Source organism: Mobula birostris, chromosome 1 (genome assembly GCF_030028105.1).
Source record: "Mobula birostris isolate sMobBir1 chromosome 1, sMobBir1.hap1, whole genome shotgun sequence".
Lineage (NCBI taxonomy): Eukaryota > Metazoa > Chordata > Chondrichthyes > Myliobatiformes > Myliobatidae > Mobula > Mobula birostris.
In genome coordinates this window covers 227,363,855-227,382,800 of record NC_092370.1, presented here as the reverse complement: position 1 = coordinate 227,382,800, position 18,946 = coordinate 227,363,855, and the positions used below count along the sequence as shown (strand labels likewise).

Here is an 18,946-nt window from a genome sequence, read left to right as displayed (position 1 = left end):
AGAGTGGACAGCCAGCACCTTTCTCCCAGGGCAGCAATGGCCAATACCAAAGGACATCAGTTTAAGGTGAATGGAGGAAAGGCAGAGAGTGGTAAGTGCCTGGTAGATGCTGCCAGGGGCCATGGTAGAGACAGATCAATGGGACGTTGAAGAGATTCTTAGATAGGTACGTGGATGAAAGAAAAATGGTGGGATGTGTGGGAGAGGCTTATATTGATTTTACAATAGGTTAAAAGGACAGCACAACATTGTGGGCCGAAGAGCTGTAATGTCTGTATAATGAACAAGATCCAAGGCAAACTTTTTGTTGTATCTTGGTACATGTGGCAATAATAAAGCAATACCAAGGGGGAACGGAGGGAACGTTGACTCAGACCATGAGAGGCCTGCGTCGGGCATTTTCATGCCTTACAAGGCGCAGATTGGAAATTCATAGAAATACCGCCCAGACAGTTTGTGGGTGGAAGAGGATGCTACCTAAATGCAGACTCTTGTTATTTTTTTTCTTTGTAGTGCCATGTCGAGCAGAACAGAGAGCCAGCATGGGAAGTGGACGGTGTCGAGCAGCGATGAGGAGGACCAGAAGCCTGTCCGAGGAGCTGCTGGCGCAGGGCTGCATCCAGTCTGGAGGGACGAGGTGTCCGACTCTGACGAGACGGTGATTGACGAAGGGGAGTTCGAGGCATCGCACTGTGGCCGGGCGCAGGGGGTCGCTAGGACAGAGGAGCAAGATCTTCGCTCCCTCCAGCTGCCCCCCAGGTCAGTCAAAACCGAATCATACGACCCCACCCCCACGGCCAAACGGGCGAGACCCTCTTCCGAACTGGGCTGGGGGCTGTCCAGCAGCGACGAGGAGCCCGAGAGCAAAGTACACGGGCGGCAGGTCAAGGAGGAGAGAGTGGGAGAGAAGGCCTCTTGTCTGAAACCGAAGAAAGCCCGCCTGGGAGATCTGGATCACTATGGCTTCGTGGAGGAGGAGCAGAAACCAGAAGTGCAGGCTGCTGGCGGGATGCTGGATAAGTGGGATTTGCTGGGCACAGAGCAGACCTTCAGCTTTTATCTGACCAAAGTGTCGGGAATCTCGTCCAAGGACAACATCTGTGCTCTTCATATAAAAGGCAAGGTCAAATTCATTGTCATGGGCATACATAGACAGGGTGTAAACGCCGTGAAAATTTGTTTTGTGTATCAGCAACATGGGAGAATGAGAGGCAACTTGATAAAGGTGTACGATGATGAGAGATGTAGATCGAGTAGACAACTGGAGAATTGCAGTGAGAATGTGTTCATTGTCCATTTAGAAATCTGATGGCGGAGGGGAAGAAGCTGTTCTTAAAACAATGAGTGTGTGTCTTCAGGCTCCTGTACCTCCTCTCCTCTCATTGCTACCATTCAGGGAGGAGCTACAGGAGTCTGAAGACACACACTCGACAGTTTAAGAACAGCTTCTTCTCCACCATCAGATTTCTGAATGGACAATGACCCCATGAACATACCTCACTATTTTTGCCCTCTTTTTGCACTACCTTTTTAATTAAATTTTTAATCTATTTTTCTTATTGTAATTCATAGTATTTTCTTTGTATTGCATTGTATACCAGGCAAGGTCACTTGATTCCAAGCAACTAGTTTATTGATCATTACAGAATGTCTCTCTGATGCTTCCCGCTCTCTCCCCTCTCCCTTCCCCTTTTCCCAACCATTATTCCCCTCTCCCTGCCACTTTCCAACTATCAGTCCACTAAAGAGACCCACATCAGAACCAGGTTTATCATCACTCACGTATGTCAAGATTTTTTTTCCTTTTTTGTGCTAGCAGTAGAGTGCGATATACAAAATTACAACAGTGCTGTGCTGTGTCTTAGCTGCCAAAGATTGTACGTGTGGAGTCTGTGGGCTGGTAATGGTTATTGGTCAGTAACGCAATGCCTATCTCCTGCTAACAGATAGAGACATCCATTCTGCTGAGTATTTCCAGCACTTTCCCTGTCCCATCTTTTCTACAAATTAAAATAATTTTTACTTTCCCTGGAAAAAAGTCTCCTTGACCTGAACTATTTTCTCCCTTTCTGCTTCCATGGGTCCTGCCTGATCTGATGTTATTTTTTTTTCTTGCTCTTCATTTAGAGGTAAAATATAACTTTGAATGTGTGAAGGGTCAGTTATTTGTAGTCATCAGTTCTCCTCTCAAATTCTGGAGCCAAAGCCTCATGTAGTTGAGATGAACACTCTGGGTTTCAGAAAGTAGTGATGTTGGAGATTTAAAACATAGAACAACACAGGAAAAGGAGACGTGGAGAGTACAGTGGAGATTTACAAGGACGCTGCCTGTGTTAGAGAACATGGCTTGTGAAGACAGGGTGAGCGAGCCAGGGTTTTTCTCAAAGGAGGGTGAGCGGTGACTTACAGGTATATAAGATGATACAAGGCATAGATAGAGTGAACAGCCAGAGACTTTTTCCCAGACTGGAAATGGTTAATACAAGAAGGCTTAATTTTAAGATGATTGGAGAAAATGTAGGGGGGATTTCTGAGGAAGGTTTTTTATACGGAGCAGGCTGAGTGCAAGAAATGCCCTGTTAGGTGGTGGCAAAGGTACATAGATATACAGGTTTCCCCCGCCATCTGAAGTTAGAGCATTCCTATGAAACGGTTCGTAAGCAGGAATATCGTAAAGCAAAGAAGCAATTACCATTTATTTATATGGGAAAATTTTGTGAGCGTTCGCAGACCCAAAAATAACCTACCAAATCACGCCAAATAACACATAAAACCTAAAATAACAGTAACATATAGTAAAAGCAGGAATGATATGATAAATACACAGCCTATATAAAGTAGAAATACTTTTCCACAATCATTACTGAACTGTTCTCCGTAGCGAAAATCTCACGCAAGCGCCGTTGGCAGAAAATCTCACGCAAGCGCTGTTGGCAAAAACACTCTCTCCAGTAACCTTTAAGCGATGAAGCTGCCAAATCATACCAAATAACATGTAAAAATACACAGCCGATATAAAGTAGAAATAATGTATGTACAGTGTAGTATCACTTACCGGAATCGGGACAGCGCCGAGCACATGGATGATGGTCTGTTAGACTGAGTCGTCGCAGGTTGGGGTGGTGCAGTGGCCCCCACCCTCCAGGCGGCTGACCCATACATTGCCGCAAAGCACGCAGGAGTCCAGCGGTAGCCGGGAGGCACACAGCACATCTTTAAGAAAAAAGCCAACATAAACATGCTAATTAATTAGGTGCCGCCGACACGTAATTGTCGGCCCAGATCAGAGGTGATGCAATGGACAATCGGCACTGATCTGGGCCGACAATTACGTGTCGGCGGCACCTGATTAATTAGCATGTTTATTTCGGCTTTTCTCTTGAAAGATGTGCTGTGAGCCTCCCGGCTACCATTGCATTCTCCGCAAATCAATATCTGTCCGTGGCCTGGGGGTTGGGGTGGTGGGACACTGGGGTGTCATCTCATCGTCTGTTTCCATTAGAGCAGGCAACTCATCTTCTCCTATGACTGCTCACCTCAATGTTGAAGGTCGAGGTTCGTTGTCGGCTGTGGCTGATGTGGAAGGCTTGCTTGACAGCTGATCCTCATGCATTTTTCTATCAAACAGTTCTTTGTAAACACTCAAACCATCCTGCAAATATCCCCTAAACCTACTTACCCTTTCACAATTAAAATCGTACTTTATCATTACTCATTCGGTTTCAATTGTTATCCTTTCCTCTTCCAATTGCATCAGCTCTTCATCTGTCAGTTCTTCGTCATGGGATGCCAAAACCTCTTCAACATCATCTTCGGCAGCTTCCACAAGCCAAACTCACTTAGTCCTTACTTCGTTCACCACGATCAAAATGCTTAATTATGTCCAGTTTTATGCTGTGTAACACCCTTACGAGCTCTTTTAGGCTTTTCCGATACCATAGAACTCATCTTGCTAACGGCTGCTTATAGGCACTTGTTAAAGCAATACCGGCGAGAATCCGGGGAGAGCGGCTGCTCGGGGTGCGCGCTGCCTTTTATCACGTGCTGATTTTTTCGCACACTGATTTTTTTCCGTAACAGTGAAAACACCTTCTGAAAGCGAAAACAGGGTAACTAATGTAGGTCTTTCGTAACAGTGAGGTTTCGTAAAGTGAACGTTCGAAAAGCGGGGGACACCTGTATTAGAAACATGTAATATTCTAAATTGTTTAATGTCATTTCCAGTACACAAGTGTAAAGGAGAACAAAATAATTGTTACTCCGGATCTGATGCAGCATGAAATAAAGTACAATAAGATAAAGAATATAATAATAATAATAAAAACATAATAAACGTAAACTTATAAAATAGCTTGTAGACATTGATTGTATGTACAAAAAGTAATGCTAGGCACAGGAGTGTTTGTACATAAGGTGACTGATGGGAAGTGATAAAGTAGTGGTGGTTGCGGGTGTGGAGATGTTGATCAGCCTTACTGCTTATGGAAGGAGACTTAGATAGGCACGTAGATGAAAGAAAATTAGAGGCCTGTAGGGGAAGGAAGAGTTAGATTGATCTTGGTGTAGGTTAAAGGGCAGCACAGCATAGTGGGCGGAAGGGCCTGTGTTGTGCTGTACTGTTCCATGTTCTAGCTATCTAATTAAGCTAATTCCTTCTGCCTGCACAACAAACGTCCATAACCCTCTTCACGTGCCTCTTGCTGGCCTGTATTTGCTTCCACTACCAACCCCAGCATTGCATTCCGGGTACTGACCGCACTCTGTAGAGAAACTTGCCCCACGCATCTCTTTTGAAATTTCCCCTCTCACCTTAAATGCATTCCTTCTGGTATTAGACATTTTGACCCTGGGAAAAAGATACTCGCTGTCCATCTGTACCTCTCAGTATTTTATAAGCATCTTTTAATTCTATGTAAAATCTTGATGCATTGAGTACAGAGGTTGGGTGTTATATTGAAGATGTTGGTGAGGTTGGATCTGGAGTACTGCCTGCAGTCCTGGTCACCTACCCACAGGAAATGTATCGATAAAATTGAAAGAGAAAATTTACAGTGATATTGTCGGGATTGAGGATCTGAGTTGTCTTAATTATCTTTGTTTTCTTAAAACTGTTACAGATATTCTATCGCCACTCTTTGGGACAATAGTAGCTTCTGCTCAGGTGAGAAAACCCCATTCCACTGTGTCGGGGAGGGAGCACTGGGAAAGTAGTTAGGTTACTCTGTGTAGAGTGCAGAAGGTTTAGTCAGTTGAATAGGGCTGTTCAAAATGGGTAGCTTTGATACAGGAAATGTGGAGAAATATTTGCAGCAACCCATAATTCCAAAAATACTACATAAAAAATGGGGGAGGCATTAAATAACCCTTAAAAGGGATTGGGTACACACACAGTGGCCACTTTTTCGGTTCCACCTGCAGCTAATGAAGTGGCCACTCGGTGTATTCTTGTGGTCATCTGCTGCTGTAGCTCACCCACTTCAAGGTTCAATGTGTAGTACGTTCAGAGATACTGTTGTAATGTGTGGTTGTTTGAGCTACAGTCGTCTTCCTGTCAACTTCTGGCCATTCCCCTCTGACCTCGCTGATTATCAGCGTTTTCTCCCACAGAATTGCTGCTCAATGGCTGCTTCTTTTTGTTTTTTGCACCACTCTCTGTTAACTCTTAAGAGACGTGTGTGTGTGTGAGAAAACCCCAAGAGATCAGCAATTTCAGATACTCAAACCACCCCGTCTCAACAATCATTCCATGGTCAAAGTCACCCAGATTACATTTCCTCCCCATTCTGGTGTTTGCTCTGAACAGCAACTGGATCTCTTGACCGTGTCTGCATGCTTTAACGCATTGAGTTGCTGCTACCTGATTGGCTTATGAGATATTTGCGTTAATGAGCAGGTGTACAGGTGTACCCAATTAGGTGACCACTGAGTGTAGATTTTAAAAGGTAGAAATTTGCAGTGTTATGGGAAAACAGTATAATAAACTGGCCATTCTATGACCTCTATCATTAACAAAGCATTTTTACCCATGCTCACTGTATGTATGTTGTTTTTCACACTATTCTCCGTAAACTCTGGAGACTGTTGTGCTGGCAGGAAGATGGGTTGAGGGTGGATGTCCGGGAAATGGAGGGGCCACCATTAGCAGTAGAGGAAGGGTAACCCCGTTCTTTAATGTCATGAAACCTAAAGTCCCATCTTGGAACAGATGCGGCGGAGATGGAGGAACTGAAAAAAGGGAATGTCATTTTTACAGGAGACAGGATGGGAAGAGGTATAGTCAAGGTAGCTTGTCCGTAAGTTTATAAAATATATCAGTGGACAGCTTGTCTCTAAAGATGGAGACAAAGTGATTGAGAAAGGGGAGAGGTGGACCAAGTGAATTTAAGAGCTGGGTGGAAGTTGGAGGCAAAGCTGGTGAAATTGTTGAGCTCAGCAGGGGTGCAGGAAGCAGCACCAGTGTAGTGCAGAGGGAGTTGGGGAGCATTACCAGGGAAGGCTTGGAACATGATCTGTTCCAAGTAGCCAATGAAAAAGCAGGTATAGCTAGGGCTCGTGCAGGGGCCCACGGCTATCCATTCTGTTTGGAAAAAGTGGGAGGAGCTGAAAGAGATATTGTTCAGGATGAGGACCATTTCTGCCAGACGGAGGAGTGTGGTGGTGGAGGGAACTGGTTGGGTCTGTTGTTTACAAAAAGGCAAAAAGCATTAAGACCTTCCTGATGGGGAATAGAAGTACATAGGGACTGGTCATGACATGGGGCTGCTGCTTAGCAGAGGTATTTATTTATATTTGTTGTAAATTTTTTTTATAACGTTTATATGTTTTTAACGTTTTATCTTTCAGTTCAATTATTGCATCGATATTCCTTGGCTTATGAAGCAGTATCCTGAAGAATTCAGGTGAGTTGGGTCTTCAGGAAGTCATCGATGCAGAAAATGCAGTCAGTAGTGAGAGATGAGTGCCTTGTTTAGAAAGGTGTTGAAGGACAAATGTAAGAAAATCTTGCTACGTTCATGGTTTTCTGCTGCTGTCGCCCATCCATTTCCAGGTTCAATGTGTTGTGCATTCAGGGATGCTGCACATCACTGTTGTAACGTGTGGTTATTTACGTTACTGTCACCTTCTTGTCAGTTTGAAACAGTCTGGCCATTCTCCTCTGACCTCTCTTATTAACAAGACATTTCTGCCCCCTCATTGGATGTGTTTTTTTTTGTTTTTTTTTAACACCATTCTCTGTAAAATCTAGAGACTGTGTGCGAAAATCTCAGGAGATCAGCAGATACTGAGATGCTCAAACCACCCTATCTGGCACCAACAATCATTCCCTGGTCAAAGTCAGTTAGATTACATTTATAGAAAAGTACTGCACAGAAACAGGCCTTTTGGCCCATTCAGTCCGTGCTGAGCCATTTAAACTGCTTATTCCCAGTGACCACAGCTCTCCATACCCCTACCATCCAAGTACCTATCAAAACTTCTCTTAAATGTTGAAATTGAGCTTGCATGCATCTCTTGCACTGGTAGCTCATTCCACACTCTCACGACCCTCTGAGTGAAGGAGTTTCCCCTCGTGTTCCCCTTAAACCTTTCACCTTTAACCCATGACCTCTTGTTGTAGTCCCACCCGACCGTGGAAAAAGCCTGCTTGCATTTACCCTATCTATACCCTCATAATTTTGTATACTTTTAACAAATCTCCCCTCAATCTTCTATGTTCCAGAAATAAAGTCCTAACCTATTCAATCTTTTCCTTGTTACTCTGGTCCTCTAGACCCGTCAACATCCTTGTAAATTTTTTCTGTATTCTTTCAACCTTATTTATGTCTTACCTGTAGGTCGGTGAGCAAAACTGCACATAATACTCCAAATTAGGCCTCACCAATGTCTTACACAACTTCAACGTAACATCCCATCTCCTGTACTGAATACTTTGATTTATGAAGAGCAATGTACCAAAGCTTTCTTAATAACCCTATCAACTTGTGGCACCACTTTCAATGAACTATGGACCTGTATTCCCAGATCCCTTTGTTCTACCACACTCCTCAGTGCTCTACCGCTCACTGTGTAAGACCTACCCTGGTTGGTCCTACTGAAGTGCAACGTCTCGTACTTGTCTGCATTAAATTCCAGCTGCCAATTTTCAGCCCACTTTTCCAGCCGGTTCAGATCCATGTAAGCCATAATAGTCTTCCTCACTGTGTACTACATCCCCAGTCCTGGTGTGATCTGCAGATTTGCTAATACAGTTTATCACATTACCATCCAGATCGTTGATATAGATGACAAACAACAATGGTCCCAGCACCGATCCCTGCGGCACTCCACCAGTCACAGGCCTCTGGTTAGAGAGGCAACCATCTACTACTGCTCCCTGGCTTCCCCTGAAAAGCTAATGTCTAATCCAATTTACTACCTCATCTTGAATGCCGAGTGGCTGAATCTTCTTGACCAACCTCCCATGTGGGATCTTGTCAAATGCCTTGCTAAAGTCCTTGTAGATCAACTTTCCTGGTAACTTTCTCAAAAAACTCTTATAAGATTGGTTAGACACAACCTACTATACATGAAGCAATGCTAACTATCTTTAATCAGTCCATGTCTATCCAAATATTTATATATCTGGTCCCTTTAGAATACCTTGCAATAACTTTCCCACTACTGATGTCAGGCCCACTGGCCTATAATTTCCTGGTTTATTTTTAGAGCCTTTCTTCCCCATTCTAATGTTTGATCTGAACAACAACTGAACCACTTGACCTTGTGTGCTGAGTTGCTGCCATATGATTGTCTGATTAGATATTTGCTTTAACAAGTAGATGTTCAGGTGTATCTAATAAAGTGGCCACTGAGTGTATACAAAGGGTTAAGTGTGACCATGTATGGAGCGAAGGTGTCCTTGGGTATTGGTTTAAAACCCCACTCTGATTTCTACACTGAGAGTGTCTGATATCTGGAACATGTTGTCAAATATGGCGGTGGAACCTGATGTTGAGATGATTGTCCGTCATATCTGAAACTTTGCGTGGGAGAGCTTTTAAAAGTGGAAAAGCCGTTGCACTGGGCAGTTCCCCTCTCTCGACCTTGGAGGTCTGAGTCCAGTGGTACGAGTAGTCATCACAGCTGGGGTCTTCCTTAGTTGCAGTGGATGACCATGACTCCTTCTGTGCCTTGTCATGCTCTTTGCTCTTCACGGAGTGTCGCGGAGCCACCTTCCTGGCTGTTGGATCTCACTGGAGATCCCATCCGCCCCATCCACAAAAGCTGGCTTCACGTGCCAGGACTGTCTCACCTGTGTCAGGTAAAGTAGCTGCTTACTCTAGACAGTGGCTACACCCCGGTGGATCAGGTAAACTGGTGATTATTGTCACACGTAGCAAATTGCAGTGAAAAGCTTGTCTTGCAAACCATTCATACAGACTGCACGGTACATTGAGGTGATACAGGTAAAACAACCACAACGTAGAATAATGTGTTACAGAGAACCTGCAATGCCGGCAGACAAGGTCATGAAAAGGCTGCTTATGTGGTCAAGAGTCCATCTTGTCACTCTTGGGAATGGTTCAATAGTCAGTGGGGTAGAACAGCGGTCCCCAACCATTGGGCCGCAGACAGGTACCGGGCCGCGAGGAAACGATATGAGTCAGCTGCACCTTTCCTCATTCCCTGTCATGCCCACTGTTGACTAACACCACCCCCCGCCCTGTCGGCTGGTCCGCAAGGGTATTGTCAATATTAAACCGGTCCGCGGTGCAAAAAAGGTTGGGGGCCCCTGGGACTGAAGATGTCCTTGAGCCATGCTCTCGGCTCTTGTATCTTCTGGCCGGGGGAAGAGAGGGTGTTTGGGGTGGGTGGGGCCTTTGATCATGTTGGCTGCTTTACCACAGCAGCAGGAGGTGTAGACAGAGTCCATGGAGGGGAGGACCCAGCAGCGATTGGTGGTCTATGTTCTGTAAGGTGGAGCCTGTGTCCTGTTGTGTCCTGGCTGATGCAGAAGAAGACTGAAATGCATCAGGAAAGCCCCTTCCCCTCACCTTCTCTATCTCTCTCCCTCTCTCAACCTTCGATTGCAGGACCAAGCCCTTGCTGATTGTCCACGGCGAGCAGAGACTGGCAAAGGCACAGCTGCATGAGGAAGCTCATCCCTATCCCAATGTCCGCCTCTGTCAGGTAAGTGTGTAGTCGGTCAGGAGCTCAGTCCCTCCTGCTGTTTAATGTGAAGCCCGCTGTACTAGTCACTGGTCAGACCACATTTGGAGTATTGTGAGTAGTTTTGGACCCCCTAACTGAGAAGGGATGTGCTGGCAATGGAGGGGGCCCAGAGAAGGTGCGTGAGAATGATTCCAGGAATGAACGGGTCTGGGCCAGTTTGTGAAGATTTGGCATGTCATCTAAAACTTTGACAAACGTAGATAAGTGGTGGAGAGTACATTGGCCTGGTATGGAAACACCAATGCCCTTGGACAGAAAAGCCGAGAAAAAATAGCGGATACGGCTTGGTCCATCATGGGTAAAGACATCCCCATCATTTAGCACATCTATATGAGGTGCTGTCACAGGAGAGCAGCACCCATCATTGAAGATTCTGATTCTGACATGACCATATACTTCCCAACGCTGTATTCCATCCGCCTCCTCTTCGTCCATTCTCCTATACCCAAGTGAATTTTATCAGAATCGGGTTTATTATCATTGACGCTATGTGGTGGAATTTGTTGTTCTGTGGCGGCGTTGTAGTGCAAGGCATTTTTAAAGACAAGCTATAACAATGAAATACATAAATAGTGCAAAAGAGGGATAGTGAGGTAGTGTTCACAGACCGTTCAGAAACCTAATGGTGGAGATTATTAAAAGTTGTTAATGTACCTGCCTCAACCCCCACCTCTGGTGGCTCATTTCATGTATGGACCACCCTTTGAGTGGAAAAGGTGTCTCCTAAGTTTCCTTTTAAATCTCTTCTCTCACCTTAAACCTGTGCCCTCTAGTTCTTGATTTCCCAACCCAACCCTCGGAAAGAGACTGCACATTCTGTGTACCTTTGCACGAATATTTCTTCACCGCACCATCCTACAGATGGTGAATAATTTATTTTTATTTATATAGAGATACGGCGTAGAGCAGGCAGCACCCGGAGGAAACCCACACCTCATGAGAAGGATGTACAGACTTCTCAGAGAGGATGCTCAGGTTGAGCTCCAAACTCTTGTTGCCTTGGTATGTAATAGTGTAGCACCAGAAGTTACACTACCGTGGCGTCCCTAGTGATAAATATTCACTGGTCTCTTGCATCCCATCCGGAAGTACAGGCAAATGTTTTGCAATGTGTTGCATGTAATTTGCAACTCCATTCTCCGCAGTTCCCATTTCAATTATCCACCAATTAGTGAAAGTCTGGATTTCTCCACCAGAGGGCAGCCTTGCCTGCTGGTGAGTGGATTCGGGGGAATGTCAGGTTGATGATGTTGCCTGTACTGTGGTGATACAGGTTGACCTTTCTGGGTGTGTTTCTCCTGACAGTGGTGTGCATGCATCCCGCAGTAGCAGCTGATGGCTACTTTCCCACTTTTTAACAATAAAACAGGAGCAGATTTGGGCCATTTGGCCCATCGAGTCTGCTCTGCCATTCCATCATGGCTGATTTATTATCCCTCTCAACCCCATTTTGCTTGTTCCCTGTGACCCTTGACGCCCTTACTAATTAAGAACTGTCAAATTTCAGTTTAAATGAACTCAATGACTCGCTTGTAGTAATGAATTCCACAGATTTACCACCCTCTGGCTAAATTCCTCCTCACTTCTGTTCTAAAGAGATGGCTTTCTATTCAGAGGCTTTGCCTTTTGGTCTTAGACTCCCCCACCATAGGAAACATCCTCTTCACATCCAACCTAACTAGGCCTTTCAATATTCAGTAGGTTTCATTGAGATTACCCCCTCATTCTTCTAAACTCCAGCAAATACAGGCCCTGAACCATAAAATGCTTTTCATACATTAATCCTTTCATTGATTATGCTGGCTGCTTTATTCAGGCATTGAGAAGTGTAGACAGAATCTGTGGAGAGGAGGACCCAGCACAGATCCACGCGGCACAGAACTGATCACAGACCTCTGACCTGAACAACAACTCTTCCACTGTCTCCTTCTGCCGAACCAATTTTACATCCAATTGGTTAGCTTACCCTGGATCCGATGTGATCAATCTTACAAACCTGTTATGGAGTCGTCATAGAGGAGGACAGCACAGAAGCAGACCCTTCAGCCCATCTAGTCTGTGTCAGCCTCTTTTCTACCTAGTTCCATCTACCTGCGACTAGACCATAGCCCTCTTTATCTCTTTCTCATCCATGTACCCCTCTAAACTTTCCTTCAATCTTACAATTGAACCTGCATCTTCCACTTAGACAGCTTGTTCCACTCTTGCACCATCCTCTGAGTGAAGTAGTTTCCTTTCAGATTCTCCTGAAGTATTTCACCTTCCACTGTAAACCTATCACCTCTTGTTCTGGTCTCCCATCCTGAGCTTGAAAACCCTGCAGGACTTTGTGGGACATAGAAAACCTACAGCACAATACAGGCCCTGCGGCCCACAAAGCTGTGCTGAACATGTCCTTACCTTAGAACTACATAGGTTTTACCCATAGCCCTCTATTTTTCTAAGCTCCATGTAGCCATCCAGGAGTCTCTTAAAAGACCCTATTGTTTCTGCCTCCACCACCGCTGCCAGCAGCCCATTCCATGCACTCACCACTCTCTGTGTAAAAAAAACTTCCCCCTGACATCTCCTCTGTACCTACTTCCAATCACTTTAAAACTATGCCCTCGCGTGCTAGCCATTTCAGCCCTGGGAAAAAGCCTCTGACTATCCACACGATCAATGCCTCTTATTATCTTGTACACCTCTATCAAGTCACCTCTCATCCTCCATAGCTCCAAGGAGAAAAGGTTGAGTTCACTCAACCTATTCTCATAAGGCATGCTCCCCAGTCCAGGCAACATCCTTGTAAATCTCCTCTGCACACTTTCTATGGTTTCATGTTTCCTGTAGTGAGGCGATCAGAACTGAGCACAGTACTCCGAGTGGGGTCTGACCAGGGTCCTATACAGTTGCAACATTACCTCTCCGCTCTTAAACTCAATCTCACAATTGGTGAAGGCCAATGCACTGTATGCCTTAACCACAGAGTCAACCTGCGCAGCAGCTTTGAGTGTCCTATGGACTCGGACCCCAAGATCCCTCTGATCCTCCACACTGCCAAGAGTCTTATCATTAATACTATATTCTGCCATCATATTTGACCTACCAAAATGAACCACCTCACACTTATCTGGGTTGAACTCCATCTGCCACTTCTTAGCCCAGCTTTGCATCCTATCGATGTCCCACCGTAACCTCTGACAGCCCTCCACACTATCCACAACACCCCCAACATTTGTGTCATCAGCAAATTTACTAACCCATCCCTTTACTTCCTCATCTAGGTCATTTATAAAAATCACGAAGAGTAGGGGTCCCAGAACAGATCCCTGAGGCACACCACTGGTCACCGACCTCCATACAGAATATGACCCGTCTACAACCACTCTTTGCCTTCTGTGGGCAAGCCAGTTCTAGATTCACAAAGCAATGTCCCCTTGAATCCCATGCATCCTTACTTTCTCAAAAAGCCTTGCATGGGGTACCTTATCAAATGCCTTGCTGAAATCCATATACACTACATCTACTGCTCTTCCTTCATCAATGTGCTTAGTCACATCCTCAAGGAATTCAATCAGGCTCATATGGCACGACCTGCCTTTGACAAAGCCATGCTGACTATTCCTAATCATATTACGCCTCTCCAAATGTTCATAAATCCTGCCTCTCAGGATCTTCTCCATCAACTTACCAACCATTGAAGTGAGACTCACTGGTCTATAATCCTACTCCCTTTCTTGAATAAGAGAACAACATCCACAACCCTCCAATCCTCCAGGACCTCTCCTGTCCTCATTGATGATGCAAAGATCATTGCCAGAGGCTCAGCAATCTCCTCCCTTGCTTCCCACAGTAGCCCGGGGTACATCACCTCCGGTCCCAGTGACTTATGCAACTTGATGCTTTCCAAAACCTCCAGCACATCCTCTTCCTTAATATCTACACACTCAAGCTTTTCAGTCCGCTGCAAGTCATCCCTACAATCGCCAAGGGCTTTTTCCATAGTGAATACTGAAGCAAAGTATTCATTAAGTACCTCTGCCATCTCCTCTGGTTCCATACACACTTTTCCACTGTCACACTTGATTGATCCTTCTTGAAGACCTTACTGAAGTCCAGGTATACAGTGTCTACCATTCTGCCCTCCTAAATCTGCAAAGCCTTGTTTGTTTTAAATGATTGCCCTCTAGTTGAAGCCCTACTATCCTGCCCTTTCTCTGCAATTGTTTCTGAGCACTGCCCCAATTCCACACTCTCCTGTCTACTCCAATTTCCATTGCTGCGGAGACCCTGCACTCCAGAATTCCTACCCTAAAACCTTCCCACTCTGCTCTCCACAACTCGTTTTTCTTTAGGTGGACGCTGGTTTTTAGAGCTCCTGATTGGCCAGTTTACAAGTATGCAGGCGCTAAGTAAGCGCAGGTTGGGATTGTCTAAGATAGCCTAACGGGATTCTGAGACAGAGAGGAAGGAGCTGAAGGATGTGACTGTGTGGCCAGTCCTATTTGCTTTCTCACAGTGGAAAAGGGGAATGGGTCTGCATTTTTATAGCATCAACACAACAAATGCTGGAAATCCAAAGCAACATACAAAAATTATTGGAGAAACTCAGCAGGTCAGACAGCATCTGTGGAAATGAAGAAACAACGGATGTTTTGGACTAAAACCCTTTTTCAGGACTCGGCCTGAAATATTGACTGTTTATTAATTTGCATGATGCTGCCTGACCTACTGAGTTCCTCCAGCATTTTGTGTGTTTTGCTTTTTATAACACTCTGAGTTACCTCCCAGCCATTCAAATGCACATTTTGCAGTTTTGTATGGGGCACTTTGCGATTCCAGAAAACACAGTGATTGGATGATTAGTTCTGATGCTCACGGTTGAGGAGCCTGATGGGTAAGTGTTTCCATGGCAGTGACTCGGTAAGAGTGCCAACATCAGGACAGAAGGCATGAGTTCGAATCCCACCTCAGCTGCTGGGTAAGTTAAATTCAGGTTATGAAGTAATCCTAGAATTAAAATCTAGTGCCAGTAAAGGTGGTGGTGGAATACACAAATTATAATAAAATTGCCTCTGGATCCCTTGTGTTGCCCTTCAAAGGAAATCAGCCACTTGGCTGACCTGTACCGGACTCCGAACCCATCGGCATGGTTGACTCTGAGTGCCCTTTGGAGTGACCAGAGGGGTGCAAATAAGGATGGACAATAAACATGGGTCTTTTCAGCCATTTGGTCCTCGTAGAGAACATACAAATTCCTGACAGACTGCGGCAGAGTTGAACCAGAGTCACTACCGTGCCACCAAAGATAAGGCAGAGGCAAGTTCAGTTCTAGTGGTTAAAAGACAGGTGACAGGTACCTGGATGGGAGAAGTTTAGAGTAGGGGTTCCCAAACTTTTTAATGCCATGCTTCAATGCCATTAAGCAAGGAGTCATTCGACCCCAGGTTGGGAGCCCCTGGTTCAGTGGGATATGGGCCAAATGCAGGCAAATGGGACTGGCTTGGATGTAAATTTGGTCAGTGTGTGCGATTTGGTTTGAGAAGTGTTTTCCTGCGCTGTTTGTCTGCCTTATCGCAGTTTCTGTGTATTTTTGCTGTTAATTTGACGGCTGTGTAATAAAAGCTTTTTAATGTTTTCAGGCGAAGTTGGAAATTGCCTATGGGACCCACCACACGTAAGTAAGCAGGTGTTTGAGTACCAAGTACTGAATGGTGTGTAATGAGGTACCATGGTGATGTTCTTTCCCGTTGGCCCAGAATTCACCAGGTCATTCAGAGTTTGGGAAGCACTGAAACTAATTCCCTCTCCATTGGAAAGAAATAAAGGCAAGAGAAAGCCATTCGTCCCTCACGCACACCTTACCATTCAACATCACAGCTCACACCACCAGGTTCAGGAGCAGTTGTTACCCTATAACCATTAGACTCCTAAACCAGCGTGGATAACTTCATCACTGAACTGATTCCACGATCCACAGACTCACTTTCTAGGACTTATGTTCTCAGTATTATTTTATTTGCAGAATTTGTCTTTCTTTGCACATTGGATCAGAATACAAGGAAGTCCCTTTAGAACAGCGACGAGGAAGAATTTCTTTAGCCAGAAGATGGTAAATTGGTGGAATTCATTGTCACAGTCCAAAGACATAGTGGGTAGGTTAATTGGTCATTGTAAATAGTCCCATAATTAGGTTAGTGTTAATTGGGGTTGCTGGAATGGTACGGCTCGGAAAGCCAGAAGGGCAAACTCTGCAGCTGTATCCAATAGATGGCTGTGGAGGCCAAGTCACTGGGTATATTTAAATTAGAGGTTGATAGGTTCTTGATTAATAAGGAGGTCAAAGGTTATGGGGAGAAGTGGCAGATGACACAAAGGTTGGGGGTGTCGTGGGTAGTGTGGAGGGCTGTCAGAGGTTACAGTAAGACATCGATAGGATGCAAAACTGGGCTGAGAAGTGGCAGATGGAGTTCAACCCAGATAAGTGTGAAGTGGTTCATTTTGGTAGGTCAAATATGATGGCAGAATATAGTATTAATGGCAAGACTCTTGGCAGTGTGGAGGATCAGAGGGATTTTGGGGTCCGAGTCCACAGGACGTACAAAGCTGCTGCGCAGGTTGACGCTGTGATTAACAAGACATATGGTGCATTGGCCTTCATCAATCGTGGGATTGAGTTTAAGAGCTGAGAGGTAATGTTGCAGCTATATAGGACCCTGGTTGGACCCCACTTGGAGTACTGTGCTCAGTTCTGGTTGCCTCACTACAGGAAGGACGTGGAAACCATAGAAAGGGTGCAGAGGAGATTTACAAGGATGTTGCCTGGATTGGGGAGCATGCCTTATGAAAATAAGTTGAGTGAACTCGGCCTTTTCTCCTTGGAGCGATGGAGGATGAGAGGTGACCTGATAGAGGTGTATAAGATGATGAGAGGCCTTGATCGTGTGGATAGTCAGAGGCTTTTTCCCAGGGCTGAAATGGCTAGCACGAGGGGGCACGGTTTTAAGGTGCTTAGAAGTAGGTACAGAGGAGATGTCAGGGGTAAGTTTTTTTACGCAGAGAGTGGTGAGTGCGTAGAATGGGCTGCCGGTGACAGTGGTGGAGGTGGATACAATAGCGACTTTTAAGAGACTCCTGGATGGCTACGTGGAGCTCAGAAAAATAGAGGGCTATGGGTCAGCCTAAGGTAGTTCTCAGGTAAGGACATGTTCGGCACAGCTTTGTGGGCCGAAAGGCCTGTATTGTGCTGTAGGTTTTCTGGGTTTCTAAAGCAGGAGAATGGGATTGAATGGGATAATAAATCGGCCATGATGGAATAGCAGAGCAGACTCGAATAGCTGAAAGGCATAAATCTTCTCCTGTGACTTACTGTCTTATGATTGTTTGTCAGTCTTTGCCTTTTTATGTAGGTTTTTTGTAAGTTCTGTTGTGTTTCTTTTTCCTGTAAATACCTGCAGGAAAATGAATCTAAGGGTAGTATATGGTGACACATACATACTTCATACTAAATTTACTTTGACTTTCCTACCCCTTCCTACAATCCATGAATCCCAAAGTGAGCGTGACTTCACTCATCCCAACCTTGAATATGCTTTGAGTGGCTACAAGACTGGGCTAGTGAATTCCAGGTATGTGCCAAGAGAAGAAATCCCTCCCCTCGTTCTCATCTCAGTGCTCTTCTTCTCGAGCTGAAAGGCTTGAATTCTCTACTGTCCAGCATCAGCCCCATCTCGCACGTTATGGTTCAGGAACATGTCATCCAAACCAGACCCAGTTTACAGTAAATACCACTCTTCCCTTCCCCCCCCCCGCCACTCGTACTACCCTTCCATCGGAGGAGATTGGGATATCTAGATTTCACAGCCCTCCTGTAGCTCCATGTCCAATGGGTAATGTGCAGTGAAGGAGAGCCGAACCCCACGGCAACGTAAAGGATGTTTGGATTGTGTGATTGGAGGAGAAGGGACAGTGGCCTTTTCCAGTCCCTGCCCACCCCATTGGGCAGGAATGATAAGAGATTGAGAATCCTTGCCACCAGGCTCCAGGCCACCTTCTTTCCCACCTTTGGGACCACCAAACAGATCTCTTGTGGTTCCCAGTCTAACCCATCATGGTCCTTGCACTTTATAGTCATAGAAAAGTACAGCACAGAAACAGGCCCTTTGGCCCATCTAGTCCATCCCTAAGCCATCTAAACATAGTCATAGTCATACTTTATTGATCCCGGGGGAAATTGGTTTTGGTTACAGTTGCACCATAAATAATTAAATAGTAATAAAACCATAAATAATTAAATAGTAATATGTAAATTATGGCAGGAAACAAGTCCAGGACCAGCCTATTGGCTCAGGGTGTCTGACCCTCCAAGGGAGGAGTTGTCAACTCACATCGCCCTGCACCTCCATACCCCTACCATCCATGTACCTCCCAAACTTCTCCTCAACATTGAAATCGTGCTCGCATGCACCACTTGTGCTAGCAGCTCATTCCACACTCTCACAACCCTCTGAGTGAAGTTTCCCCTCTTCCCCCTTAAACTTTTCACCTTTTACCTTTAACCCATGACCTCTAATTGTAGTCCCACCCAATCTCAATGGAAAAAGCTTGCTTGCATTCACCCTATCTATAGCCCTCATAATTTCGTATACACCTGCCACATTTCCTCTCAATCTTCTATGTTCTAAGGAATAATATCCTAACTTAGTCAGTCCTTCCTTATGACTCAGGCCCTCTGGACATTTTCTCTGTACTC

The 18,946-nt window shown here is 45.2% G+C and overlaps 1 protein-coding gene across 6 annotated transcripts in view; it reads left to right on the top strand.

Annotated features, from left to right (window-relative positions):
- tdp1 (tyrosyl-DNA phosphodiesterase 1) overlaps positions 1–18,946 on the top strand; it is a 98,865-nt gene that overhangs the window by 5,616 nt on the left and 74,303 nt on the right. For all 6 annotated transcript variants that reach the window (XM_072272980.1, XM_072272986.1, XM_072272970.1 and 3 more), the window contains 5 exons: positions 514–1,118; positions 5,118–5,161; positions 6,844–6,899; positions 10,074–10,170; positions 15,837–15,871. In XM_072272980.1, coding sequence (XP_072129081.1) covers positions 518–1,118; positions 5,118–5,161; positions 6,844–6,899; positions 10,074–10,170; positions 15,837–15,871 — 833 coding nt within the window. In that variant the 5' untranslated portion in view covers positions 514–517. The remainder of the gene's footprint in view (positions 1–513; positions 1,119–5,117; positions 5,162–6,843; positions 6,900–10,073; positions 10,171–15,836; positions 15,872–18,946) is intronic.